Genomic DNA, 27,347 nt, shown 5'->3' on the forward strand with positions numbered 1-27,347 from the left:
CAACTGGTTACTAAGCTGCCAGGGTAATTCTGTGTCTCTCTTTATATGCTTGGCTTGTGCACAATACCAGAGAATTTGGTCCTGTAGCATTGATCATCCATCTCGTGTCATACACACCCCGGGATTTGCTGAACTTATGGTGGGAAATTTACAGAGGCTGTGTGGCTTATATGTCCAGGAAAATTAACTACCAATGGCCAGCTAGGTGTTTGCCTTAGTGGGAAAAATAGGTAAGCTGATTTTTTTTTTTTAAAGATTTATTTATTATTTATATGAGTACACTGTTGCTGTCTTCAGACACACCAGTAGAGGGCATTGGATCCCCTTACAGATGGTTGGAAGCCACCATGTGGTTGCTGGGAATTGGAACTCTTCAGAAGAGCAGTCAGTGCTCTTAACTGCTGAGCCATCTCTCCAGCCCGTGAACTGATTTCTAAATGCAAAATCAGCAACTGTTCAACAAGGCCTCTCAGCTGTGGGTCTATAAGGTACCATGTCCCTAAAGGCCCCAAGGGGTGTACCTTGTTCTGGAGCCTTCTTTGAAACCCATGGTTTCTGGTTAGAAAAGGCCTCCAGTAGCTCAAGTGAACCTTGGGTAGGTCCAAGCTTCTAATCTCCAAAGGTCACAAGACATTCTTGACACACGGGTAGATACCAGATGGTTATTTCAAAAAAAGTCTTTTTAATTGTTCAAAATAGCACAAAACAACATCGCACTATGGTAATATTGAGTCACAAGGGTTACTCTACATTAGATGAATGGGTAGTATTGTCCTCAGAAATCAAAGGGTGCTCAGGAGGAGGGATGGGGAAAACAAAAGGAACAGGTGAGTGGGTTCCAATTTGACTAAACATGACTTTCCACAGAGAAATATAATACAATACACTAGAGGCCCCAGGGGGTACGGGCCAGAGCGGCTGAACACATTGGCTGTCCATTTTTAAATCTTTCAGTAACTTGCTTGCAAGCATTACTCACTGCCTAACTTGGGTCCTGGAGAGAGAAAAAAATCCAGAGCTTGGGGACAATGCTACAATTAATTACCGAGTTGGTATCTGGTACCTACCCATAGCCTCTGTGGGATATAGCATACCCCACCCCCATCCTGGGCTGCCTTCAAGGGGGTTAAGTCCCACCAGTTCCCTGCCCCTGCTGTGTTGTTTAGGGTCAGTCTCTGCAAGTGATGCTGATTAAGGTGGACACCACCTTCAAGCCCAAGTCTCTGTATGTTAAGTGCTAACCCATAGGGAATGAAGTTTAATTGTCTCACACTGTTCCACAAACAGGCAGGGGCTAGCAACAGGATATTGGGGCAGTAAAAGTCTCACCCAGGATACTCTGCTTCTCTCCTGCCTTAGCTGCTCTTTTAGCTTTTCCCCAGGAAAACTCCTGCCAATGATTAGCCAAGGGGGTGGTGGTGGTGGTGGAAGATAGGATACACATTCTGTACACAGCTAACAAAAAAAGGGATAAACCCCCACACACTAAGGCTAAAATTACAATAAAAATGTTAACTTCATTAATTTCAACTTAAAAATACAACAAATGCAGCAGTTGGTGATGTGGCCCCCAGGCTCAAAAAGGTAGGCCAAAGCCAGGGTTACTGGGGGGCCATTCTGTGCCCACTGGGAGGATTTCACAGCCACTGCTCAGACCAACCAAGGCTCTCCTACCCTTCTCTTTTGTAAAGAGGGAGAGGTATTGAGTGGGAACTCAAAGGCCTCTGAGATACATTAAGCTTCCCGTGACTTTGCTGGGCAAGATAGGGTCTGGCTAAGCTTGAAGAAGGGATGTGAGGAGGCTGGAAATACAAGGATAGTAAGTAACAAACCAAAATAGAACCAGACAGATACCCAAGATGGGATACCTGCTGGGAAAAGCCTGTAAGGGAACCTGGGGGTTGCCCTTCCCCCTCCAGCCCTTGGCTGTATCTCAGGCCAAGGTTGATGAACTATAAACAAGTGCAGGCTTAAGTATGGGTGCTATCTCCTTTGTTTTTAGTTTTTAATTTCTCTTCCCAAAGTCTCTGAACTGTCCAGTCATACTTAACCCAGGGAGGGCACCAAGTAGGGAAAAGGAAGGAGCACAACTTGCACTTACTCGCCATTCTTTCCAATCTGCCTTCTGCTTCCTCCCAACAGCAATGGTAAAATGTGCTTTCTTTATTGTAAAAACAGAGGGAAACGGGGAGACTGAATGGTGGCCAGTAGCTGGTGAGGGTGAAGTGCAAAGGCCAGGTGGGCAGAGCGGGAAGGTGGGCCCTATAGGGCATTCCTGAAGCAGAGGGGTCTGGAGGATCCAGATGCTGGCCAGCTTCCTCACTGACCATCAGCCTTAGACTTCTTTGGAGCAGATTTCCTTATATAAGAGAAAGAGAAGAAATAGTTACAGAGGGTTCCAAGAGTATCACAAAAACACCAACTCAGGACCTTGTGTGGATATAATCCCAAGCAGCTGATGAGAAATGGAGCTTACTAACACTCTAAGTGTCCCACACAGAAGATTCCTGAAAGAGACTTGCTACTTACATTTCTGGAGACGACATAGGCCGCTTGCTGGCTGGCTTGGTGCCAGAGCTGTCTTTACTGGTTTCTGAAAGAAATGGGATGAATGGTGAGCAGTCAGGGTAAAAGTAGGAACACTTGAGTGTACCCCACTTGTCACAGTCCTGACTGCCCAGGTCATCCCTCAGGTTCAGTTCCTGCCTCTCAATGTCCCTCCTGAGACAGATACCTCCAGGGAGTCAGCCTGAGCCACCCATTTTAAGGACCTTGGGATATGCTGTTCTTGAACCTAACATCTTTTGCTTTCTTCTAGCTCCTCCTCCTAACTTTTCTCACTTTTAGACATCCCAGGGTATCTTCTGTGCACCCCTAGAACACAAGAGCCCCCCCTAGTCTAGCTAGGTATCTTTGTTCTACTCAGTGCTCTCCCCTGTACTTTTCCTAAAAACTGCCCCAAAAGGCTTGTGAACACTTACCTTGCAACCACCTCACTTGTGTGGCAGGGCCGTACCCCTTTTCATTGCGGGCAGCAATGCGGAAGATGATGGCAGGCTTTGTAGTATAGTCAATGTGGGCGTTGGAGAGACTGGAAGACTGCACTAGGCAGGAAGGACTAGGCCCACAGTACACTCGCATGAAGGCCAGCTGGGCTGGGGTAGAGCTCTTGGGCTCACCACTGGCCTGTGAGCTCTGGATGGCCAGGTACACAGAGTACTCGATGATCTTGCCCGAGGTCACAGATGGCGGCTCCCAGGTGAGGTGAGCACCATCTGGGCTCTAGAACCCAGGACATAAAGTTAAGGCTTGTCTTCTTCATCTACTGTGGCTTCAGCCCACCCTGCCTGTGCTCAGAGCAAGAGGGCTAGAAGCTTCTAGAACTGTTAATAATCTCTATAAAAACCTCCTCCAATACAATAGATATTCCAGGGGCCAGTGAGATGGCTAAGCAGTATGGTAAAGGTACCTGCTACCAAGCCTGATGACTGAGTTTAATTTCCACAACCTTCTCTGACCATCACATGAGCACCGTGGCACACCTATGACCCCCCCTCAAATACAAATGTAATTAAAAAAATTTAAAAACCCAAAACAACCCAGAGATATTCCACATCAAGTTTTAGAGGACTTTAAAGAGCCTTTATAATACGCCCCAACTCAAACCCATCATCTAATCCATAACTTGTCACTTAGCTTCTTGGTGCCTCAGTTTCTGCATCTGAAAGTAGACTAACAAGACCCAGGCCTCCTTGGGACTTTCAGGATTAGACAAAAAGCTTTATCAATGGAGAGCCTAGCATGTACCTTGTTTACTAAGGGTGAATATAGGCTACCTTGACCTTATCTCGTATACTCTTGGTCCAGATACCCACTGGTTCTGTTCATATGTACCACCCTAGAGCAGACAGCAGACCAACAGAGAACAGAAAGGTGGACCATAGAAAGACTCACCTTGCTGATTTTAATAGCACAAGGAGCCCCTGGGAAACCAGGAAGACAAGTCTTAAAGGCTGAAATCTCACTGAAGGGCCCCCGGCCACAAGCATTGATTCCAGCAACTCGAAATTTATAAGCCGTGCCTGGCTGCAGTTCCTGCTTCTTTAGCTGGTTATAGTCTGGGACCGTGCCTGAGTCATCCTAAGGTAAGAGGTGGAAAACTCGTAAAGAAGAATATGGCTTGAGGCCTGCAGTCAAAAATACTCTGGACTAGGGGGCAGTTCAGTGCTAGAGTGCTTGTCTAAGATAGACAATGTCCTAGAGTAAAATGGGACCAAGAGGAAGTTCAGTGATGGCTGTCTCTTTTATAGCAAGGCCCTAGGGACATGGTGAGGTTAACTGGGGCTTGGTGCCATTAGAAAGAGATTAAGTTTGACTTTTACTCTCTGGTGGGGAAGGTGTCTCTCTGGCTGGCCTTTCTACTTCCTAATTGTTCAAGTGGCACAAAGACTGAGTTCTCCTGTGAGCTCCTCTCACAAGGCAGGGAAACTAAGTTTGTTTTTATGACAATTGCCTCACAGGCATGGCAGGATCCACCCCACTATCCAAGGGTACCAATTACTGGGAATACTTACATCTGACTGAACAGCATCATCTGGTGGCAGAAAATAGTGTGTCACCATTACACTGGTACCCTTAATGACCCCCACATCAAACCACTGGTTCTCCTTTTTCACAGGGGCTTTGCTGGGTGGGGGTGGCAAGTCCGGTTTCTGGGGAACAGAAATGAGATGACATCAAGCCCTTGGGGCCCAAAGGCAGTGCTGCTCTATCCCCTGGGGCCACTGAACCAGACTCACCACACCCAGGGACTCAATGCCATTGGCCACTTCAGTAAGGGTAGCCGCAGCCTGCATCTTTGCTGGACTGGCTACAACAACAGGCTGGGGAGCCACAAATGTGTTAGATGGAGCCAGGCCTGGAAAGAAACAAAGTATCAGCTGGGAGAAGGTTCTGTGTTGAGGCAGAACCTCCATGCCATCTTGCTACACTGTGTCCACCTCCCATCAGTTCAACTCTATCAATGATTTACCCCTGCCAAAAAGCAGACCCGCTTACTCTCTGTAGCTGTTGAGGGTAGCAAGGCCACAGTGCTGGGGACAGCACTAGCTAACTCGTTGAGGCAGTTGCTCTCGATGGATGGGTCATTGAGACTGTCAGCTGGGGCCAGAGCCTCAGTGGGAAGGTGGTGCTGTTGTTGTGCTTGAGCTTGAGCCTCCTGGAGCTGCTGCTGCTGCTGCACCAGGGCTGCAAGCTCCTGCTGTGTCAGCACAATGGGTATGGTGGTAGCCTGACCCTCTTGGCCTTCAGCTGAAAGGTGACCCAGTTCTGCTTGTGTCACTGCTGCGGCTGCTTCAGATGTATCCATGGGCTCCCCAGTGCCTGCTCCAGGACCAAGAAAACTACTATTCAAAAGGAACACAACTATGCCTGGCAGAATGGACAGCAATGGTGTTTTCCTAAGCTTTTATCCTGCCCACACCTTATTACACCCCTCACCACTAGGCCCTATGTCAACTTCCTGGACTATTTGTCCTACACAGGCCTCTGTTGAGTTACATTGTGCACTCTCACAGGAAGCAGATCTCAAGTTGTCCCCAAATGGTGCCTTAGCCCTCTCTGTAAGGCTGTCACTCATCCTAAGGTGCCTATCCCTCAAATCTCCCAGCTGATACCTACCCATAACAGCCTGCTGTGCGGCCTGGAGCACAGCCTGGATGGCCAAGGCTTGGGCTTCTTCAGTGGCTGCAGCTTGAGCAGCTGCTTCAGCAGCAGCAGTCACTGCCAGCTCCTCTGGAGTGAGCCCTGTTACCATAAGGGTTGTGGTGCCCGCCTGGGCTTCAGCCATCAGCTCTTGGGGAAGTGATAACTGGTCTACTTCAGACTGTGTGGGTGGGGGTGGTTGGACCACCACAGTGGCCACGACTGCAGAGGTGGTAGGCTCCTGGCCTGAAGATGGGTCTCCAGTGCTGCTCAGATCCACGGCGGCCTGGAGCTCAGGGGTCTGGGAGGCTGACAGGACCTCAGCGGACTCCCCCATCAGGGGCGTGGAGGCAGACTGCAGGAGTTGCCGTGGAGGCAGCTGTTGGCGAGGCCCTGGTGAGACCTGGAGTTCCTCTGGGGGCTGCAGGATGTCAACAGCAGAGAAGGGCATGTCAGAAGTTTCTGTGTTGGCTATGGTCACTGTTATCGTGGCTGGGATGGGGACTTCGGAAGTCAGAGCCCCTGGGGTAGTCTCAGTCAATGATGAGATGTTCTAGAAAGGGAGAGAAGCCCCCGTCAGAGGGAGAGGAGGGGAGACAAAGGCTAGAACCAGGCAGTGTTGCCAAAAATCAAGATGGCCTTTGTTTTTTCCCTGTAGGCCTATGGTATCATACACTACAGGCTGGCCACTTTTTACCCCATGATAAATGTAAATGGGGAAGGTGCAGGAGGAAAGCCCCTGGGTCAAGTTTCAACTCATGCCCAGAAGACTTCACTTTAGAGACAAATGATGGGGAACAGCCAAGAAGGAAATCAATAGCAGAAGATAAAGTGCCATGGCGCCTCTAAGGGATTGTCTGCCTCCTGCTTCCCAGGCACCAAGATTGCCCTTTTATGGTCCGGAAGAACCAAGGAGCAATACTATGCTTGTACAAGGGTGACATCTAGTGTCCATTTATGGACAGCACAGATGAAAGGTATAGTGGGCAGAAGGCCACAAGAGATCCTTTGGGGTGAGGCTTACCGGCACAGAGGGACCTGGAACTGGTGTAGACTGTGTCACAGTAGTCACTGCTCTTGGCAGTGTAGAAGACACAGTTGTAGTGATAGCACTGGCACTGGTAATATTTGCACTGTCACCTTGAGTGCTTGCCACCTCTCCTTGGTCACTGGCAGCTGGTGGAGGGTCTATAAATGTGTCAAAGAAGAGACCAGTTGACTTCCACTTGCTTTTACCACCACAGGTTTTCTAGGACCACCCCCCTCTGTTGTGGCTAACAGAATATCTGTACCCTCCTCTACTGGATACTTATACTCACCTTGGTTTGAGCTCATGTTAGAGGTGACAGTGGTGGCTGTGTGCGTGGTACCTGTCTCATGGGTCTCACAAGGAGGGTTGGAGCATACCCTCTGTGTTGGGAAAGAAGCCAGCAATGTGGCACCAGCCTGGGAGGTGACAGTGGACACTGCTACCACCTCTAAGCCAGACTCCAGGGTTCCATGAGAGGGAGTAGCATCAGGAATCAGGGCACCAACACTGACTGACATAGTAGTGCCAGTAGAAGTTGTCTGGTGTGTCTCGCAGGGATGGCCACTGGCAGGCTGTTGTCCACCCTCAGGCTGGCCTGCACCTCCATTTGATGTGGCAGTGGTAGCTGTGTGTGTGGTGCCTGTCTCATGAGTCTCACAAGGCGGATTGGAGCATACTCGCTGAGCACTGCCCGCATTGGAGGTAGTGGCGGTGTTGGTGGTACCCGTCTCATGGGTCTCACATGGCGGGTTGGAGCAGACTTGGGTCACAGAAGCCGAAGGGCACAGCAGTGCCTCTAGGGCTGTCATAGTCATGGTACTGCTAGGAGAGCTTGCCTGGAGGCTCTCATATGTAGATGTGGGGACCACCCGAGCTGCACCAAGCTCCCCAGCAACCATGATAGAACGGGCTGTGGTTGGGGTATTGGTTGTGTAAGTATGATATGTCTCTGGTTGGCGCCCTGTGGGCGTGTCCTTGCTGTTGGCGCCACTTAGCCCAACTCTGACACTTGGAAGGGCTAGCTGCACAAAGGCAGGGCTGTGGCGCCCAGCCTCCAGTGCCACACTTGGCCTGAGCAGTGGGCCAGCTGAGCATGGAGCTCCAGTGGCCTGCACAGTCATGGTGGTGCTGGTCATGTTGGTCTGCTGAGTTTGGCACTGAGGCTTCACAGTACCCAGGGCTCTCTCCAATGCCCCAGGAGCCACAGTGATCCGCACTACAGTAGGGGTGTTAGTGGCACGACGGGTGTCTCGCTGCTGCCCAGTGCCCATGCTGGACATTGCTGTAGTGGCAGTGCTGGTGGTGCCCGTCTCATGAGTCTCGCAGGGGGGATTCGAGCAGCCATGCTGCCCAGCCATGTTGGAGGTTGCTGTTGTGGCAGTGTTGGTGGTGCCTGTCTCATGGGTCTCACAGGGGGGATTTGAACAGACACGGACCACATTACCATTCTGTTGTCCTACAGCTGAGGTCACAAGTGAAGCAGCTGCCTCCTGTCTGTCACAAACAAACTGCACCTGGGTAGGTTGAGGATGTCCCCCAAGGTTAGCCACAACAGTGGTGGTAGCTGTGTTGGTGGTGCCTGTTTCATGGGTTTCACAGGGTGGGTTGGAACACACCAATGTCACAGTGCCAGGCTGTACATCACCCTGGCCTGAGTCAGCGATGGTAACTGTTGCTGTGGGCTGCTCTGTGGTAGGTGAGGCCAAAATGGACACTGGAAGGTCATGTACAGGCTGAGCCTCAACCCCACTGGGTGCTGTGATCAGAGTTACCTGGGTAGGCTGGGAGACAGGCTGGGGAAAGAGAACAGAGGAGTTAGTGCCTGAACTATGTTATTTCGCTTTTGCCTCTCCTACTATCCTATGCTTGCCCATGTTGACTGGAACCACCAACTCTGCTAACTATCCAAGGCAAATCTAAGATAAGCTTGGCCCATGATCTTAAAACAATGACTTACTTAGAGATGAAGGGACAATAAGGCAGAGCTGGGGCAGGAGAAGGGGTTGTGCTACAGCCAAGCCTTTTTCTAAACAGTGTACAAAGGCCAGTAAAATAGATCCCTTACAACTTCTTGTTCAGTTTGAGAGAAAAAAAATATGACAAGATAACAAATACTATATGCATATTATGAGATCCTAGTGTCTGCAAACTGGACATAGCTCCCATGCGCCACCAGGAAAGACTGAGACAGAGATCACACCATGTGCGAAAAGGCTGTCATAACTACATAGGTCTTCAGAACTGAATCTGGAAAGGGGAGAAAGGCTAAAATGCCCCCTTTCATGTGGGAGTGCTGCTGTGTATGGTGGTACATCCTTAGGACCCACTTACCTGCATTGTGATTGTGGGTGTGGTGAGTCCACCAGCAGCTGTTAGTGTAGTCTGTGCAGCTGACACTGTGATAGCAGTAGGGTTGATCACCTGGCTTGAGAGCGTAGCAATGGTGCCCAAGGTAGTGATAGGTGTAGCCAGGGAAGCACTGGTGCTATGTGCCCCAGCTCCAGCAAGGCTGGTGGAGACAGTGCCTGTCACTGTGCCTAGTGTTGTAACACCTAAATGGAGGGAAAGGCAGAGGTAGAATGAAGCCTATTGCTACCACTTACTATCTAGCAGCCTGTCTCTCTGGAGAGAGCTAGGGAATGGGAGCCTTGCCATGTGGCCTCCCCCAGCCAGCACTGAGGACCTGGCCTGTGGGCTACACACCTGTGGTGCCCTTCACAACCAATGTGGTGACAGCTGGCTTGACAGCGGAGACGGTGACAGGGGTGACCAGGCGAACGCCGCCCATGGGCACAGTGCGGAGGATGGTGCCTGGCTGTCCAGGGGCCCCCTTTAGCACCACCTAGAACACCAGAGCAAAGTGCCACCAATGTCACTTTCAGGCTGGACTATGCTGCCCCTCTCAGGCCTGTTAGGAGGACACATGCGATTTGTGCTGGACTGAAGTGAAGAAGAGCCATGTGTGCCTCACCTGGGTCACTCCTTGTTGCCCATGGCCAGTAGCAATCTTGGGGACAGCAGTGATGATTTTGGCAGGTGCTCCTGTTCCTGAAGTCATCACTTTGGTGGTGATAATTGTGATGGGGGACTTAATGCCAGGACTGCTGGTAACACCTGCATTGGGGAAGGGTCCAGAGAAAATAAGCTATGAGGGCGTCTCATCTTTTAGATTTATATACTCAACAGCAAGGGCCTTTTAAAAGCTGTATGTTTACCCGTGGCGCCTGCCTGGGTGATAATGGCCGACATGGGAATGGTCTTAATGATAGTAGTTGTGCCAGGTTTCGTGGTGCTGGGAGAGACACTACTGATGCCCAGGATAGTGGGCTTGGTCCCTGCCCCACTAGCCTGTGTGGTGGTGATGATGGTTGTGGGCTTGCCATCTGCTGATGTCACCAGCTTCAGGATAGTTCCTGCTGGCAGAGGTCCTTTGGTCTGAAAGGAAGAAGTTATGAATTAACAAGAACTACTGCCAGAAAGGAACATTAGGTTTAGCTACTCTAACTCAGAGAATGTTCTGAATACTGTGGGTACTGTGGTATCAGCAAGGCCTTTGAGCCACTTGTGCTCATGGTATCTTCTGTCCTTGTTTCTCAATGTCTATTCATCCCTGTGGGCCTGGAGTTTAGGGATGACTTTTGAGAGAGAGTGCTCACCTGGATGATCTGAGTCACAGGGCCTGTAGATGCCTGGCCTGTCACTGCTGAAGTCTGAACTGGTTTGGTCTGGACCACTGACATCACTTTTCCCAGATTGGAAATCTAAAAAGGAAAGGATGGAACAGGCAGTAATCTGGAACCAAACAAGGGCATGGACTGGGCTACAACTATACTGAAATTGGCCCAAGATAGCAAGTCACCAGTGGCATCCACCATAAGCTGGCAACTGCCACACACAGTCAGGTGGTTTCTGTCACTTACCAGAGCACTGCCTCCTGGGACAGAGATGGGACTCTTCACTAGGGTGATGGTCTTGGTGACTCCGCCTACCACTGTGGTCACCACCTGGGCTTGCTGGGCTACTGTTACAGTCCCCGATTTGTGTACTGTGATGATAGGGCGGGTTGATGTGTTGGCAGCAGAGGACACAGATGTCCCTACTTGGGCAGCTGCAGTCTTTAGCATTCGAGTGGCTGGGTTGCTCACCTGGAGAAGCAGAGATGAGTAATGAACATAGCAGCAACATAATGGCTGTAGCTCTGCTGACCACCTGTCCATTCAGCTTGGTTGGCTGAGCAGCAAGAGAACAGCCAGACCTCTCCACAGGTCTCATCTAAAGCTGCACACCCTTAAAGGTAACTGTATGTTCCATAACCCATGCCAGTACTGATTATAAACCAATGGCCCGAAAGGTTGGACCAAACCTAGAACAAATGGTCACTGCTTGTTCGATCACCAGGCCCAGAAGATAAATGCTCACCATGACAGGGGAGGAGGCTACCTTCACAGTGGCTGGAAGAGTGGTTGTGCCAGGTGTCACAGCCACTGTCTTGACAATGGTGGTGCCTGCTGGGACACTTAGCACTGTGGGTGCTGAGGAAGGAGGGATTTTCTGTGTGGCAGCAGCAGCTGCCGCCAATGCAGCCATCCCACTCATCTGTGGGTTGCTACCAATCACCTGTGGTGGACAGAAAGCATGTGAGCTGCAAGGGTTCCACCTGCTTCCCAATTCAATGACCCTTTCAGAACCTGCCAGGAGGGCTCAGCAGCATCCCATTTTTTCCTAATTGGCTCCTCTCTCCTAGTGCAAATGATAAGTAGGTAGGTGCTTGCCAAGTGCTCCTTTCTTTTGAGAAAGGGTCTCACATAGCTCAGGCTAGCCTCAAACTCACACTAAAGATGACCTTCAATTTCTGATCTTCCTGCTTCCACCTCTCAAATGTTGGGATTACTGACATGCAACTACACACTTGGCTAATGTTATGTTAGAAACTGAGCCTAGAGCTTCATGCAGGCTAAGCAAGTACTCAACCAATTGAGCCACACCCCTAACCCGAGTAGATTTTTAACCAAAGAACCATAGTCAAGCTAGGCCTGGGGCATAGCTTGTAATTGTAGCTTCTCAGGAGGCGGAAGCAGAAAGATCACAGCTTAGTGATACCCGGATTCAAAAGTAAAAGCTAGAGGTATAGTTAGTTTGTGAAGTTCCTCCCTAACAGGGTTCTGCCCCCAGCACTGTAGAGATAAATAAAAAGACCATAGCCAGAACTGGAGATATATCTCTGTTGGCACAATGTTTTTGTATACTGTGTAAGGGTTACCCTTATATTATTTCTTTTTTAAAAAGACTTATTCATTTTAGGTATGTGAGTACACTATAGCTGTCTTCAGACACACCAGAAGGCGGCATCAGATCCCATTATAGACAGTTGTGAGCCACCATGTGGTTGCTGGGAATTGAACTCAGGACCTCTGGAAGAGCAGTCAGTGCCCTTGACTGCTGAGCCATTACACCAGCCACCAATGCTAATTTCTCTATCCCACTATGAGGCATTAGGAGAAGAGAGCTAGAACAAGAAAGGATGAAAAAATGCAAGTAATATGCAGATATTGTCTGGGAGGAAGCCTGATTAGCTTGGAGGTTTAAAATGGAGTAATAATTGCTAAGTATCTGGCTCAAAGCAATTTTAATAAATCTTAGCCTCTATATGTGGTTATTGGGACTAGCTAAGGTAAAGAAATACAGCCACTGGATTAATTTACTATATACATTTATAATAAAAATAATTCACTTTACATATCTCAGTATACACAAAGCAGTAATGGGTTTCACATACAACATTATCAACATCACTGCTGGGTATGGTTCATGTTTATAATTCCAGACTCAGAGGAGGCTGAGGCAGGACAATTTCTTAAATAGTAGATAACCTGGGCTACAGAGTATGACTGTCAAAACTCAAAATAAAACACAACCTTTGAGTTAAATTCTCATTCTCACAGACTGGGGTCAAACCCAACTAACTAAATTTTTCCCTCCACCTTTCAAAAATCAGAAAAACACAATGGAAATGTCAAGAACCCCCCTGCCCCTGCTATGGCTTTTTGAGACAGGGTTTCTCTGTATAGCCCTGGCTATCCTTGAACTCCTGTCTCATGAGTGCTGGGATTAAAGGCTTGTGGCATTTTTAATGCAGTAGCATCTTACAAACAAGAAGAATATATGATGGGAGCTGGTGGGCTTCATGCATGCTATGCAAATATTCTATCAAGTAAGCTACACCCCTAGCTGCAGGGAGATACATGATATGCACGCACGTAATTTTAAAGATCACATGAGAACTCTGTTTATACTACTGGGTCACCATAAAGCCCCACTCAGTAACAGATCCTTACCGTCCCCTGGGCACTCTGTGTGGGTACAACCATTCGCACACTGGCAGGCAGAGAAGTTACAGTGACAGGAGCTTTCCCAGCCTGGCTTGCAGGTCTCATGGTAACCAGTGGTGTTCCTGTTGTAGCTTGAGGACCAGTCACTTTGAGAACAGCAGGGACACCTGATGAGAAAAAGGGCTGATCATCAGGAGGTACTCTTCTACACATATCCCACTACTCTGCCAAATTTAAGGCAGATTTGAGCTATTCCTTGACCTGCATGTTCTTTATGTGTGACTTTTCTATGCCCAATGCCATCCTATCAGCAAGACAGAACACTTTTATCTCCCATTTCAAGAACAAAACCAAAGCTAAATCAACCAAGAACAAAGCAACAAACACTATTAAGGCAATGAATGTCTCCAATGACTAAGCCCTACACAAATACCTATGGCCCTCATGGCTTACCTTGAGTCCTGGCTGCAGTGGGCACAGAAATGGAGCTGCCTGGCATTGTCGGCAAGACCTGGATGGTGGTTGTGCTTGGGGGTGCAGTGGCAGCCTGGGGCACAAGTGTGATGCCTACTTGGGTCAGTGGCTGTACAGCAGGTGCAGCTGCTGCTGGCGCAGGGCTCTTGGGAGGGTTGGCAGGCACAGACGGGACTGGATTGGGAGTGGGGGAGGTAGCCGTAGCAGCTGTGGCAGGAATGTCATATTTCTGGAGTTGTAGAAGGTAACTGTCGGCTGTTGCTACTGCACCCCAGCTAACCTCCAGTGAGTTGGTGTTGGCTCGTACTAGTTGTACTCGGGCTGGGGGTGGTGGCTTTTCTGTAATACAACAAAGAAACTGTTAAGATACGGAATAGAGAAGCTTCAGCAGTGGGGAATGGCAGTGGTCCTGTATCTTACCTGTCTCCAGGTACCACAAGTCCTTGCAGCAGACCTGGTTGTTCCAGGCCTTGCGGTAGCCATCACGGCCACTCCAAATGTACAGACGAGTATTGATGGCAACAGCACAGTGGCCTGCTCGAGCTCGAGGAATGTTGTCCTCCAATGTATCCATGAGGATAGTTTCCCAGGCCATGGTATCTAGAGGTGTACAGGTGCTAGAGGTCACAGAGGACAAAAGGAACCTGTTCCCCAACTCCCAAGTTGCTCTCTATTCTTTCATTGTCGGGGAAGGTCAAGCTATTGGAGTATCAAATTAAAAGTAAACAAAAATGAGGCAAAAAGAGCATAAAAAGGAAATTAAGCAATATACTGGGAAATTATTTGGAAGATAACTCCTTGCACATAAAAATGAAACAATCCTAAGAGACGGGCAAAGGGAAACAAAATACATAAAACAAATCAAGTAAAGATCTTAAGAAAATGTTATGCATCCACAGTCAAAATTAAAGCAACTCAAATTTTTTGTTTGGTATTTTGTTTTCAAGATGGGATTTTACTAAGACCTGGCTGGTCCCGAACTCAAGAGATCCATCTGCTTCTGCCTCCTAGATGCTAGAATTAAAGCTGTACACCATATTAAAGAATATGATACTCACTATGCATAGGTATGAAATGAGCTCCAAGACAGTAAGGGAAAAGGGCTACTTGGCCCTGTGTATGGTAGGCTAAGGTCCTGGAGCTATTGCCTATATAAAGAGTTCCTACATATGGAATACAAGAAACACTTCCTCTGCACTATATGTGCTTTTCCACTTACTGTTATCAGGCACATATGAAGAGTCCATTCAAACCAAAAGGAGTACTGCCTGAGAGTTTTCTACCCATTGGATATTTCTAGTAATATCCATGAGCCCAAGTTTGCTTCCTGCACATTTAAAAAATTTCCCAGGGCTACCCCATCCCTGGCCACTCTAAGCCTGAGAAGGCCATACCCAGGTTGAGACAAGCCAGTGTGTTGGTACACTTCCACTCCTTCTCGTGTGTGGCCACTTTGACATCGTCCATGACAAGGGGCACCCAGCCACCAAATACATACATTCTAGGAGGATGAAGAAAAAGCAAGAGAGGATTGAAGAGAAGTACCAAGCTAGAGGCTACCTCTTTTACCCAGAAAGTTCTGAACACACTCAGTTCCCTAGAAGGCCCCAGGAGTCCCTGAAGATGAAGATGGCACTTTCTACCCAATGGTTCACTCTTTCAAAGAACTGTCATTTCTTTGTAAGGAGAGCATTACTTTGTTCATCTAAGGTGCCTCCATGGACCCTAGCAGACCTTGGCATTCACAAAGAATCCTGATTCAATGAGGAGCTACACTGCTTCATGATGGGGTAGCCTTACAGGTAAAGAAAGGGTCTCAGGCTGCATTACATGCAGTCCTTCCACCCTTAATCTGTCTTTTTTATGTTTAATAGGGAGGGTATGGGGCTGTTCAATGCCAGACTTGCCAGAAAAAGGCCTCCTTGGGCTTGGGGGACAGTTGACAAAACTGACTTGAGAAACTTTCAGGACTCAGGGGCAGCTCAGGTCAGGGAAGAAAAAGAGGAGACACTTACTTGTTTCCTATGGTGGTTGCAGAGTGGAGACTTCGAGGAAGGGGTGCCACCCCACTAAGGCTGGGCTTATTCCATGTCAGTGTCTCTGCAGAAATGGAGAGATTACCAATGCTGGATCAGACACCATAGTCCCAGTACTTGGGCCAACTGGGCTCTAAACCAACATAACAACTGCATCTCTGTCTTCCTAAATCCCTCACCAAGCCCTCTAATTTATTGCCCTAACAACTATATTTCAGCATTTCTAAAGCTGTTCAGATGATCTGGGCAAGGAGGTTTCTTCCCAAAAGTACCAGGCGCCAGCTTTAAGGCAGCACCACTCTCAGGGATGATATAGGGGTATCAAGCTCACCCCAACCTCTCCTTTGCACCTCTACTCCAGAGCATATTTACCTCCATGTCACTTTAGCACTAGACAAAAACTCTGTCCACTGAAAAGTGAGTCAGGACTCTACCTAGATTGAGGGAATTCCATTGTGAAAAGATTGTCCTTATTCTCTCCAAAGCCCATATAGTAGTGCACCAAGCCTTACTGTTTTCTATCCACTGATAGGCTAAGGTGGATACTAGCTTCCCATGAGCCCCACTTCACCTGGTAACAACAGCCACTCAAGGCCAGTTATCCAGAAGATTGTATTTGCTCTGAAGCTACTGGAATCGCAGCAATTTCTTACCAATATCCAGGGTCCAAAGGTCTCCTAGCCTGCAGCCACTCATTCCTCCATAGATCACCAGCTTGGATTTCTTGTTATCTTTTTCAGTATAGACCACAGCAGTATGTGACTCCCGGGGTGGAGGCAGGACACCGTAAGTGATGGGGATGTCCCACGCTACCACTCCAGAGCCTGGCCGTAGTTCGAGAATATATAAGTCATTCAGGTACCTGAGGAAGAACAGTCATAGCAAACCTTGAACACATCTCAGTGAGCATTAGATTAGAACACAAAAAAGCAAAGGTCATGGAAAACACAAACTCTACTATCCTTGCCCCCAAAAGAGACTGCTAGAAGCTTACAGGGTGAGTCCAATTGGAGCAATGGAAAGGATGTATATGCAAAGCTCTGATGGTAGCCTTAAGTTCAGACTCAGTGGCAGGTCTTTTTAGGCAATTATGTACACAATACAAGGCATTATATGTTGGCCTCCCTAGAGTAAGGGGGTATCAGCTTGGAACTACCTCCACATATTAGGAGCTTTGGCCACAGGCCTTAGAAAATACCCATCAGAAAATGTTTAAGCAGCAGAAGCTGCAAAGGAAGCAATCATGTCTAATTTCAGACTGAGGAATAGGGACCAGGCCAATTCTACCTCTTGCTCAGTTTTCTCCTACAAGACTTACCTGGGGTTTCAGATCTCAAAGCTGAGAACTTCTTGAAAGGGCACTGAATCTATTCTCTCATTAACAACCCAGCACAGGAGAGAAACATAGAGACAGCTGGCACAACCAACTTTAGAATTTAAAAAAAAAAAAAAAATCTTATACTTGGGGAAAGTAGACCCACCCTGGTGGGATTCTTCAGAGACAAAAACAGAACAAAGCCTCACCTCGGAATGTTGTTCTTGGGGTCCTCACTATCATTGGCTAGACCCCCAAACAGGTAACATTTGTTGCCCACAAGGGAGAAGCTATGTCCAAGCCTAGGACACGGAGGAGGTCCATTTTTGGGTGTCTTTGCTTTCAGTCTCTTCCATTCCCAGCGACTTGCCTACAAAATAAATAATATTTAAGAGATAATATTTAAGAAGGTCATTGGTTGGGGGCCAGGGGCTATTTGTGGCATAAGGAGAAGATTGTCCAGAGTGAAAGAGCACATTGCTGAAACATGTAAGTTCTAAAGAATTTGGTCCTGTTCTCTCCTGACACTGTTCAAGAAGAGAACAGCCTCGGTAGACTCTCCCCCCCCCACCCCCCCGAGACAGGGTTTCTCTGTATAGTCCTGGCTGTCCTGGAACTCACTCTGTAGACCAGGCTGGCCTCGAACTCAGAAATCCGCCTGCCTCTGCCTCCCAAGTGCTGGGATTAAAGGTGTGCGCCACCACTGCCCAGCCCTTGGTAGACTCTCAAGTAATCCCTTACACTACCTCTCCTGCCTTAGCTCACAAACCAGTACAAGGACCACTATGGAGAGTTCCACAGGGCCTGAGGCAGTGTAACAACCCAGGCCCACAGAGGCTCTATGTTATTACCTGGAGTTCATAGAGGTCGTTGCTGTATTTTCCATACTCTACCATCCCACCAAACACCAGTAGGCGAGTTCCATCACACACAAAGCCATAGGCTGCACACCCTGGAGGGATATCCCCTCTCACAGCTGGGATGAACCACTGGTTGGTTGCTAAAGAAAAAGAAACAAAATTCATAACATCCAGGAGCTTCTAGAACCCAATGTCCCCTGCCTCCCCCATTCTTCTTTATTCCTTAAGTCTTGTACTCTCCAACTCCTTGTCTTCAAATGTAGCTGAGAAGGGGCTGAGCCAGCACACTATCCTTTAACAGCATTATCCCAAATCTCTGGCCATTTTATTCAAACCATCTGCAGAACCCTGGCTTTCAAACTATTGTACAAGTTCTCATTAAGGTCATCTCAGAAAGCAGTAAAGTCACCAACCAAGATAATTCATCAGCCTTTGACAATCTAGTAGACCATGACTTCCCTCCCCTACTGTTTACATGATTATCAAACTTCTTTTTTTTTGTTGTTTGTTTGTTTTTGGTTTTTCTGAGACAGGGTTTTTCTTTTCTGTATAGCTCTGGATGTCCTGGAACTCACTCTGTAGACCAGGCTGGCCTCGAACTCAGAAATCCGCCTGCCTCTGCCTCCCAAGTGCTGGGATTAAAGGCGTGCACCACCACTGCCCAGTGATCATTAAACTTCTATACCCCAAATGCCCTCTAAGGCCCATGATTCTCTCTGTACTGCAGAGTTAAGACATCCAGAGCCCACAGCTGCACCTGTAGGTGGTCCTGGAAACTTTAACTGTTATAGGCTGATGCCTTCCCTTCATGCAGGCAGCTGACAAGACAGGGAAGAGATTGCTGGCTCAGAAGAACCTGAAGCAAGAATCAGACTCTGTGGACCTCCCAAGCCTAGCTGCCTCTGCTTTGACTTCCCCACTCACTTATCTCGTAGATAAGTGCCCCTCCCCCACATCCAGAATGTTCTCAAACCTTTAAGTGGTAACTAAAGCAGAGCTTCTGTGACAGAAACTTCTCAGGAGCCCCTCACACTTCTAACTGGTGCTAAGGTAGTAAGGTCATCAAGAAAGGGAAATCATCCCTCAGGTACCTCCTGGTTCCCCTATGATAGTACAAAACAGTGGTCAAGCCTTCAGTTGGAGTGGAGCCCTTCCCTAGCTTGCTGGCAGTTTGCTTTCACCTAGGCGCCTGTCCTTCACATCTGCAGTAGCAAGGGTTCTGGTAATGTTACAGGCAAACACATTCTTCTACCATGCCACATATTTAAAAGATAAGTCAGTCAGTCCATTCCCAAGATCTCTAAGACTGGAGCCCCACCTACTGCATGTCAGTCAGGTGAGATCTGAGAAGGCTGTAGGAAGGATTTCAAGTCCTGGATCTGGGGAGGGAGGCTGCAGCTATGATGGGGAAGGGCTTCAAATCAAGACTAGCCCTCCCTCCTAGAAGTAGATGGGAAGTCAGGTTATATTTTGGAGAAGACACAGGAGGCTTCTGTGGTCCAGTCTAAGCTGTTCATCTGCTTCTCAGCCATACTGTCCATGCAGGGAGGCAGGTATATTTCTACAAGAAACAGATGTTTGATTTGGAGACCCATGCACTGAGAAAAAGAGGGAAACTGCTTGTTTTGCCTTTTCTGTTCCCTTTATTTAGATGCATTTGAGAACAAAGTTCTCTCCCCCAACACCATTTGTAAAATCTCATGTTCTCAGCTCCAGGGCCGTATAGGCAACAACTGTACCCTGCTTTGCTTTTGGGAGGAGGGTCTCCCCAGGTGCACCTGGAATAGCTAGCTAGCTATTAAGACTCCTCAGTGTTTTAGCTGAGTCACTAAAGACAACACTATAGACCCCATCCTCTTTGCCATTTTTCTGCTGGAGTGACGCAGCTTATACTGCTTGTGCACATGCATGCATGTGTCCACACACCCAAATGTTGGCTCTTGACCTATTTTCTTATTCCTAGTGCAAACATAAATCAAGAAATGTAGGAGCTTCCAATACTGAAGTAAATCAACCTTGGACAAGTAAACAATCCTTGGAAGGAGTTTCATCCAAATTACAAAAGAAAAGCTAGCAGGATTCTCTGAGGCAGTCTCAATCCAGCCCTCAGTTACCTGTAATCCCAGCACTTGAAAGGTGGAGATCAGGAATTCAGGGTTAGCCTAACCTTGTTTCAAAACAAAACACACACCAACAAAAGACCCTGAGGCGGGGAGCACAGGAAGGGAAACTCTTCTGAATTCCGAGTAAAATCCAGCAGGGACACGAACTTGATTCACTATCTGTCTCATATATGGGCAGTCCCTCACTCAGCTGAGAACCCTTGTGTTAAAGCAATAGGTAGGGAATCATGAGGCAAGTCTTGGGTAAAAATTAAATGGCAAATGGGATTAGCCCACAGCTTTCCTATCATGCTGATCTACTGACCCAGATGACCACCAGGCCAGAACTATGATGTCCCTGAACCTCCCAGATCACCAGCTTCTCCTATGAGACCTAAGAGGTACTAATCTGGCTCTAGAATGTTTCTTCTGGCAAGGCAGAAAGAAGCCCTTCCCAACTCCTATCAGGAAGTCTGTTAGGGAGTAAAGTACTTGGTATGGAGATAACATACCATCATCTCACCTATGAATCCTTGTTTTACTCCCTACAAGTGTGTAAGTATATGAATTCCCCTCTCCACCTTATAAATATAACAGCTGCTCTCCCTTGCCCTCTAACACCCAGTGGGGTATCATGTAACCCAATCCCTGGGTCTTTCATTGTTGACACGCCCTGGCATGTCCCTGGCCCTCTAGCCTGACCCTCACCAGAAGAGGGGAATTTGAGGAAAGGAGACCACCTGTTTGTAGGCTCCAGTATGAGATACTTTTTTACCTTTTCTTTCTTTAGCCCAACTTCATTTATAGCTTTGTCTCCCCATCACCATATAGACTGATGATAGCCATACAGTAGAGAACATGATGGAGTTCAAGGAATTATCTTCCTTTCAGTGTGATTGGTTATACTAAAACCATTTCTGCTGTAGCAGGCCCCATGCTGAAAGGCAGAGATGGTCCAGGCCTCCTATTTCCCATCTGGTAAGCTGTGAACCTCTCCACTGATAGGAAGAAAAACTGAAAGAGCCTGGAACCATGCCCAACCCTTGGAAGCAGAGCAAGGGTGATGAAGGACATAACTGAAGGAGGTTTCTCTGAGTAAAAAACATTTAAGACAGAGCTTTGAAGAGTAAATAGGCTATTTCCTAATCAGTAAACAACAACAAACTTGTTGATAAGGAAGTGAGCCTGTTAAGGAGGGCCAGAAATTGATGGGGGAAACAGATGTAATACCCATTTGATTTAATGAAATTTAGGTATAGGGACAGAGGGTAAATGAATATGTTTCTTAAGGTGGTGGTTTTCAGTCTATTAAGGTTCACACTCTGGCCCACTTCTACCAGTAGCCAGTGCAGTGCCCTAGTTTGGACCTGTCATTTCCCTCTTAGACTCCAATTTCCTTACATGTAGAAAGTCCCATTAAATATTTTGTACCTCCCTCCTGGCCCTCTCCCAAGTCTATGGAGGATCCAGAGATGTGGCTCAGAGGTACAGAACTTGCTCAGGGCCCACACCCAACCCTGGGGGCTGGTGACTTCTAATATCCACCAAGGCAAAAGCAGTCTGGAAGAGGGAACAATCACACACACACACACACACACACACACACACACACACACACACAGCTTCACCACAGAACATTTCACCTCAGCCTGTGTGGATCCTTGAGGCCTCTTGAGTAATCTGAACTGCCTCATAGAAATAAAATTCATTCACAGACAGTTGCAACCCCAAGACCTACCAAAAGCCAGGAAAGGGTCTATCAGTCCCCATGATGACTGCCTCTAAAAGTGGCAAAGTCTTGTATGCACATACTCTAGCACACACAAACCCAGTAATTCCAATGGGTAACGGTAACCTCTGAGTGAATTATGTTCCACTCCCTGCAAACTGAAGAGTTGACCAAGACAGCCAAGCACACACACACCCTGAATTTCTTTTCTCTTTCAAAGAGGAGTTTCTAGAAGAGCATACTCTTTAAAGGGGTAAGTACTGATCCCACAAAAGCAAAGGGCTATAGGCAGAGGCATGAACAAATTATGAACTCAGGCCTCTTTGAAAACAAAACCAAGGTAAGCAGAAGAGGCAGCTGTAGATGGACAGCCAGAATAGCACGAAGATTGCTGGAATTCCAAGCCTGCCAAATACACAACACCCTGAGACCATCAAGACTACAAGGGGTACACCCATTAAGGTGAAGAAGAGGGTATAGTAGGGTCTGCTAGTTGCTCTCTCAAGTCACCTAAAAATTGATCAGAACAATTTGAAAACTATTACTCTTGGAGGATTCCAGGCCTTTGCTGTAAGGGGACTTTTAGAAGCCTGGTTACCTTCTAACACCCAACCTCTGCAAAATGGTAACAAATTAACACCAAAGTGGTCAATTGTTTTCAATAAACTAATGAATATGTAGAGATCCCAGGAAGCCAAGACATAGGCCTGCAATGGACTTTGGAGCTGACTGTAATTAGGCCCCTGCCCTACTTTCTAAAATTGTATTTCCCTGCCAGAAAGTCTGTTCTAGGCTTTAGTAGAAGAAAGGCAGTCCAGGAAATGGAGGTGCTGCTGCTCCTGTCGAAGGCGTCTCTAAAAACAGCTCTACTATTCCACAAGTTGCACCCCTGCCCTTGGCCTTACTTTACTGGGCTAATTTCTGCCACCAGCTGCCTGGGCTGGCATAAGCATCACCAACCCTCCCACCCCCTTTCTGCAGAGGCCCTGAGAAAAGCCCTGATCCCTAGAGGCAACAGGTGCAGAGAGGCAAGGAACTCAGAGGGTTGAAGAACCCACCAGTCTTTCAAAGTCAACTTGGAAGGGGGAATAGTTCAGAGGTGCAGAGGCAGCCCTGTACACTGAGCCTGGCAGGGGAGGTGCTGGGAAGCTGCCAGGAGAGTCTGGCTCCAACCCTAGTTCCATGAACTACCCCATACCACGATCTCTTGTCTGCTTTCTGCCTCCTCAGTGTTGAGTGTGTGAGATGGAGGGTGGGGGTGGGGTCAATTGCTTCACACTTGGTCCTGCCCTCAAATGAAGAGGTGTCTGGGACCGCAGGGGCCCAGAAAGGATGAGAGTGCACGCAAGAGGCCAAGGAGCTGGCAAGGGAGGAAGCACTGCAGGCTGCACCTACTGCAGCAGAGGGAAGCTTCTAGTCTACCAGAGGCAAGGGTTCTGGCTTTGCCTAGACACACTAGTATTCCAGGCTCTCATCTGGGCACAACTGGCACACACTTCCAGCCTTGGCAAACCCCAGCACTTCTCCCTTAGGGCAAGGAGAAGGTCCTGAAGGCCCTTGGGCAGTCAACTGGCAACTCAGGCCAATCCCCTGTACTAGATGTGCAGAAAGTGCCAAGAGGCTACCACAGGGGAAGGATGCATGCGACAAAGCTTTCTGCCCTAGAGACAGAGCAAGGGAACCAAGTAAGGAACAACATGTGGTTCCCATAAGGGAGGGGGCAGAGGCCAGGCTGCAGATCAGCCCTACCTGTAGATAGGCTCCTCCCAATTTGCAAGGGCTTGGGTTTGGGGAAGGAGGCACTAGAAGGGGCAGGTTAACCCTTTCAATCTCACACACAAAAGAGGCATTGAGCCCCCCCAATCTGCTATGGGGGGCAGGGTGGGGGAACTCAACTGTTGAGGCACCAGATTAGGAAAAGAAACAATTTGAAGGGGAAAAAAACCCACAAAAATTTGCAACTCGTACAAGTAAATAACCCCAAGTGGTGGTGGTGGGGGGAAGGGAGTATAGCCATAACGCTATCCGTACTTGCCACGAGGGTCACATTAGACTGTTAAAAGTCTGCACCTTAAAGAGTGCGTCCCTTTTTTTCTGGGTGTAGAGAACGGATCTGTGATCTAAATACTGTCTTTCCTCCGGAACGAGCATGGGCGCTGGGGATGAGAACTATCGGAGGATGGGGAAGGATTCCGCCTGCGCCAAGAGAACACATCCGCTGCCGCGCCAGCCCCAGCCCACTGGGTAACGGTGTACGTCTGAAGTCACTGTCGCCCGCGACATCCCCTCCCCCTCACCAGTCGGAGTAGAGGGTTTCTCTAAGTACCAAAATGCAACCTTTAAACACAGAAGAGTACGGGGGTGTAAGAACGGGGGCTGAAAAATCAGGGAAAAAGCAAAGATGGCAATAAGTGCAAAGGGAGAAGGAAAACCCAACGGGGAGTGAGAAATAGGAGAAGATAGGAAAGAGAAGAGTAAGGAGAGAGATGGAGGGAAGGCTTTGAGAAACCCAGGGCGGCAACACTTACCAGTGTTGTACACGTGTAGTTCGTCCACTATCCCCTCGTTGCCACCACCGAACACCACTATAAGCTCCTTGATAGCCACTGCACGGTGGCCGTGGCGGGGTCGGGGCACAGGACCCGACCAGCCCACCACCCGTTTCCAGCGGGGCTGCAGAAGCACCGCTGGCAAGTTAGCGGGGGATACAGCCGAAGCCATAGTTCCGATTAAGGATGCAGTGGGAAGAAGTCACTGAACGAGAGGGATACTCTTTAATTCTTCACACACCCCCTTTCGTCTAAGGCAGCTCTCACGAAGAAGAGGCTCCTTACACAGCGGTGGACGACTCCATGGAGGCCGCCATCTTAACTATCCTCCTTCCTTTGGCTCTTTCCCCCCCTTCTCACTTGGCTCGTATCCTTAAAAGCTTCTCAAAACTGCAGAGCACCTATTCCCGAGAAGGTGGAGGCCACTGAGCGCCGTCGCTCTAACTATTTGCCCGTGTGTTCCCGCTTAGAAGCTCGAGCAGGAGGCTCTGGGAGCCGCCATCTTGAGCCGCCTCTCTCTCCTCCCTTCCTCAGTCGTAGCCCTCCCCCGCCGGAAATGGCGGAGCCCCGGCCCGGTTCCCACACCCCCCGTCTCCAGCACTGGCTGGCTTCCGGGGCGGGTGGAAAAGAGCCACAATTGCCGCGGTTGTCTCTGCTCTGCGGGCAGTCAGACCACAATTGTGGAAGCCGCCATCTTGAGACCGTCCTGCTTCCCCACCCAGCACTTAGTACAGCCACCAAATACAGAACCCCAACGTTCCTAAATAATAATGGCGTGTCAAGAGGCTGGCGGAATGGGCTCCAACTCCCGGTTACTGCTCTGGGCCCCGAGCCGTATGGCTCGTGAGGTTTAGCAACCTTTCCCTTGAGTCCGCCTCTGCTATTCAGGCTGCGCCGGGCGCCCTGGGAGCCGCCATCTTGAGACTAGCTTCTCTTCCCCCCCCCCCCACCTATTCTCTTCTTCCTGGATAGTTCTTCCACAGCAAACCAAACGCAAGGCAGCATCCAATCCTCGCTTCCCTCCTTAAGGCTCCTTCCCACAGGAGCCGCTCGAAAGAGCAGGAGTTAAGACACGAAGTGACAATTGTACGGCAGAAGAAGCAGTAACGGCAGGGTGATCATGCCTCCTCCCTGGGAGCCGCCATCTTGTGTGAAGAAGTAACAACTAAACATGGCCGCTATCGGGCGAGGGGGCGGAGTCAGGAGACGTCACCTCTCTCCCGCCTTCGCACCTCTTCGTCTCTGGTCTCAAGCCTCTTAAAGGACCCAAGGCAAATAAAGAATTAAAAGCTTCTTTAAAAACCGTTGCGTTGTCTACTTGCGGGTGAGTTGGTGCTGCTGTGCAGTAAGCTAGAGGACAGTAGAATTCGGGTCAGGTGCAGTAGCGCCCCGCCCTGCGCCCCCCCACCAGAGCTCCTCCACGCCTCCTCTCTGGGAGTCGCCATCTTGCCACTTCCCCACGCCCGGTTGTCTGCGGGCGTCAATAGCGACTTTCAGCACAAAACAAAGATGGCCGCGGCATCTGAGGATGCCCGGATGAAAAAAATCTAACTCTTCTCCCACTTCACTCGCTTTGTCCCGCCCTCTGGGATTTGTCTCCCAGGTCGCTCATGGGACACAAACCAGAGAAATGGCCTTTAACTAGCAGTGGAGACTTGGCACATGGTAAGTTAGGGTAATAAAGAAGGGACACTGCGATTGCACCCTTTGCTGGGAAGCAGCTGTTTTCCCGCCTCGAACACTCAGCGACAGTCAGAACCCAGCTACAGCGGGGAGCTGCAGGCGGGGCCAGAGCGGAAGGTGACGCCATGAGCTCACAGGGGCGGAGCTGCGGCCCGCTCCCAGGCCGGCTCCCAGGCCCGCCAGCAACACCTCAAGGCGTCGCCGCCTCCGCCCGCTCCTCCCGAATGACCCGGCCACACGCTCCAAGTCGCAAGGCGCCAGGCTACCCCGACCCAGCGGCCCAGCAAGGCTAAAGGCGCCGAAGCAATGTCAGCGCGGGAGCAGTCTGCGTCACTTGCGTCACCCGCCCCGCCTTCTTCCCAGGGCTTCTCACCCCGCCCTTGCGCAGGCGTACAGCATCTTTATGGGTCCGCCCTTTTTTGAGATTTGAATTTTCCCCAGCAAAGCTAGAGAAGTTAAAAAAAAAAAAAACCCGGATGGTGAACGCTGGTCTTTTCGCGCCAATATTGCAAGCTCACACAACAAGCTTGGAAAAGGAGAATTACCGTCTTTATTTCTACGTTCCAAGTCACCTAGGAGGCCGTACAGGCACAGCATTGTTATTACTGTCATAGACAGTGTAGTACAGGGGTCCTAAACGGATGCCCCAGAGCCTAAACTAAAAGCAGATGATTTCTCCACATTAACCTTTCTTCATTCCATCTTTATTTTAACTAACTTCTAGTGGAATTTTGGCATTGCCTGTAATTGAAAATGTAGGAAGTAGAACATGGAGTATCAGAAACACCTGTGACTTTGTCATCAAAGGACATGTACAGATCACTATAGGTCCTGTAGCTGCTTTGTATAGATCTAGAAATTAAATTACAAGCTCTCACTGGCAGTCTGAAATACTTTAACTTTGATGTTACTGTATTGAGCCTGCTGTAGATTTTGTAATTTATTATTAATAAGACATGCAAATTACCATATTGTACTGTAATAATCTTCTCTTCATGTATTAAATTTATTTAGTATTCTCAACTTTTGTTTATCCAATTGCAAGTACTCATTTGGCAAAGGCCATACATGAGCCCCTGTTTTATATGGCTGTACCATCAAGAGCTAGTGACCTTGGCCAGTCTCTTTTATAGTCCAAACTCTTCCCTGTAAAATAAAGGAGCTGAGCTGCTGGTCTTCTAGGGGCTTAACTGAATTCAGCATATTTTGCTCTCAAAATGAGAAGCTAACTAGTTCCTCTGGGGTCTGTGGGCTTCTAGGTGGCTAAGGTTATCCAAATATTATGGGAGTGTCCCATTCTATGCCTTCACATCTGCAGAAGAATCTCATTAGACAGTCCTGAGCACAATAGAATGTCCTCATAAATAACTGCAAAGCCAAAAGCCACCTCTGTTCACTGCCTGGAGGTGACAGTGGCTGCTGTTTAAATCTATACAGCCATGAGAAAAAGGCACATGTAAGGAACATGTATTTTATGAAGGAGCTCCTTAACTGGGAAGTTGTTACACTTACCTGGACATAGTGGTTGAAATTTGGA

At 48.7% G+C, this 27,347-nt stretch overlaps 1 protein-coding gene across 4 annotated transcripts; it reads right to left on the reverse strand.

The window, feature by feature from the left end:
- Positions 1-662: 662 nt before the first annotated feature.
- Positions 663-25,548, reverse strand: Hcfc1 (host cell factor C1). Of its 4 annotated transcripts, none has more exons than XM_034484993.2 (26): positions 24,107-25,548; positions 17,739-17,887; positions 17,097-17,257; positions 16,226-16,434; positions 15,552-15,636; positions 14,931-15,037; positions 13,957-14,136; positions 13,516-13,875; positions 13,069-13,229; positions 11,153-11,350; positions 10,654-10,878; positions 10,390-10,494; positions 9,949-10,168; positions 9,705-9,847; positions 9,437-9,575; positions 9,065-9,285; positions 7,023-8,526; positions 6,728-6,891; positions 5,680-6,256; positions 5,059-5,385; positions 4,800-4,918; positions 4,575-4,712; positions 3,955-4,140; positions 2,982-3,282; positions 2,530-2,593; positions 663-2,359 (listed from the first exon to the last, which is right to left on the reverse strand). In XM_034484993.2, exons 1-26 carry the CDS (start codon positions 24,297-24,299, stop codon positions 2,320-2,322), a joined length of 6,276 nt encoding a protein of 2,091 aa, XP_034340884.1. In that variant the 5' UTR covers positions 24,300-25,548; the 3' UTR covers positions 663-2,319. The 4 variants fall into 4 exon arrangements, with proteins under 4 accessions (XP_034340884.1, XP_034340885.1, XP_034340886.1 ...); XM_034484994.2 differs by having other exon boundaries at positions 5,059-5,382; positions 24,107-25,544; XM_034484995.2 differs by having other exon boundaries at positions 5,680-6,124; positions 24,107-25,540.
- Between the last annotated feature and the right edge of the window lie 1,799 nt (positions 25,549-27,347).

Source organism: Arvicanthis niloticus, chromosome X, assembly GCF_011762505.2.
Source record: "Arvicanthis niloticus isolate mArvNil1 chromosome X, mArvNil1.pat.X, whole genome shotgun sequence".
NCBI lineage: Eukaryota > Metazoa > Chordata > Mammalia > Rodentia > Muridae > Arvicanthis > Arvicanthis niloticus.

Excerpts from the sequence above, each read along its gene's own strand:
- Hcfc1 (XM_034484993.2), bottom strand. The coding sequence starts at position 24,299 with ATGGCTTCGGCTGTATCCCCCGCTAACTTGCCAGCGGTGCTTCTGCAG. Across the intron at positions 10,495-10,653 it reads TCCCAGGAGGCAGTGCTCTG|ATTTCCAATCTGGGAAAAGT; the intron begins GTAAGTGACAGA and ends TTTCCTTTTTAG. Across the intron at positions 5,386-5,679 it reads CGCACAGCAGGCTGTTATGG|CAGGCACTGGGGAGCCCATG; the intron begins GTAGGTATCAGC and ends TTGGTCCTGGAG.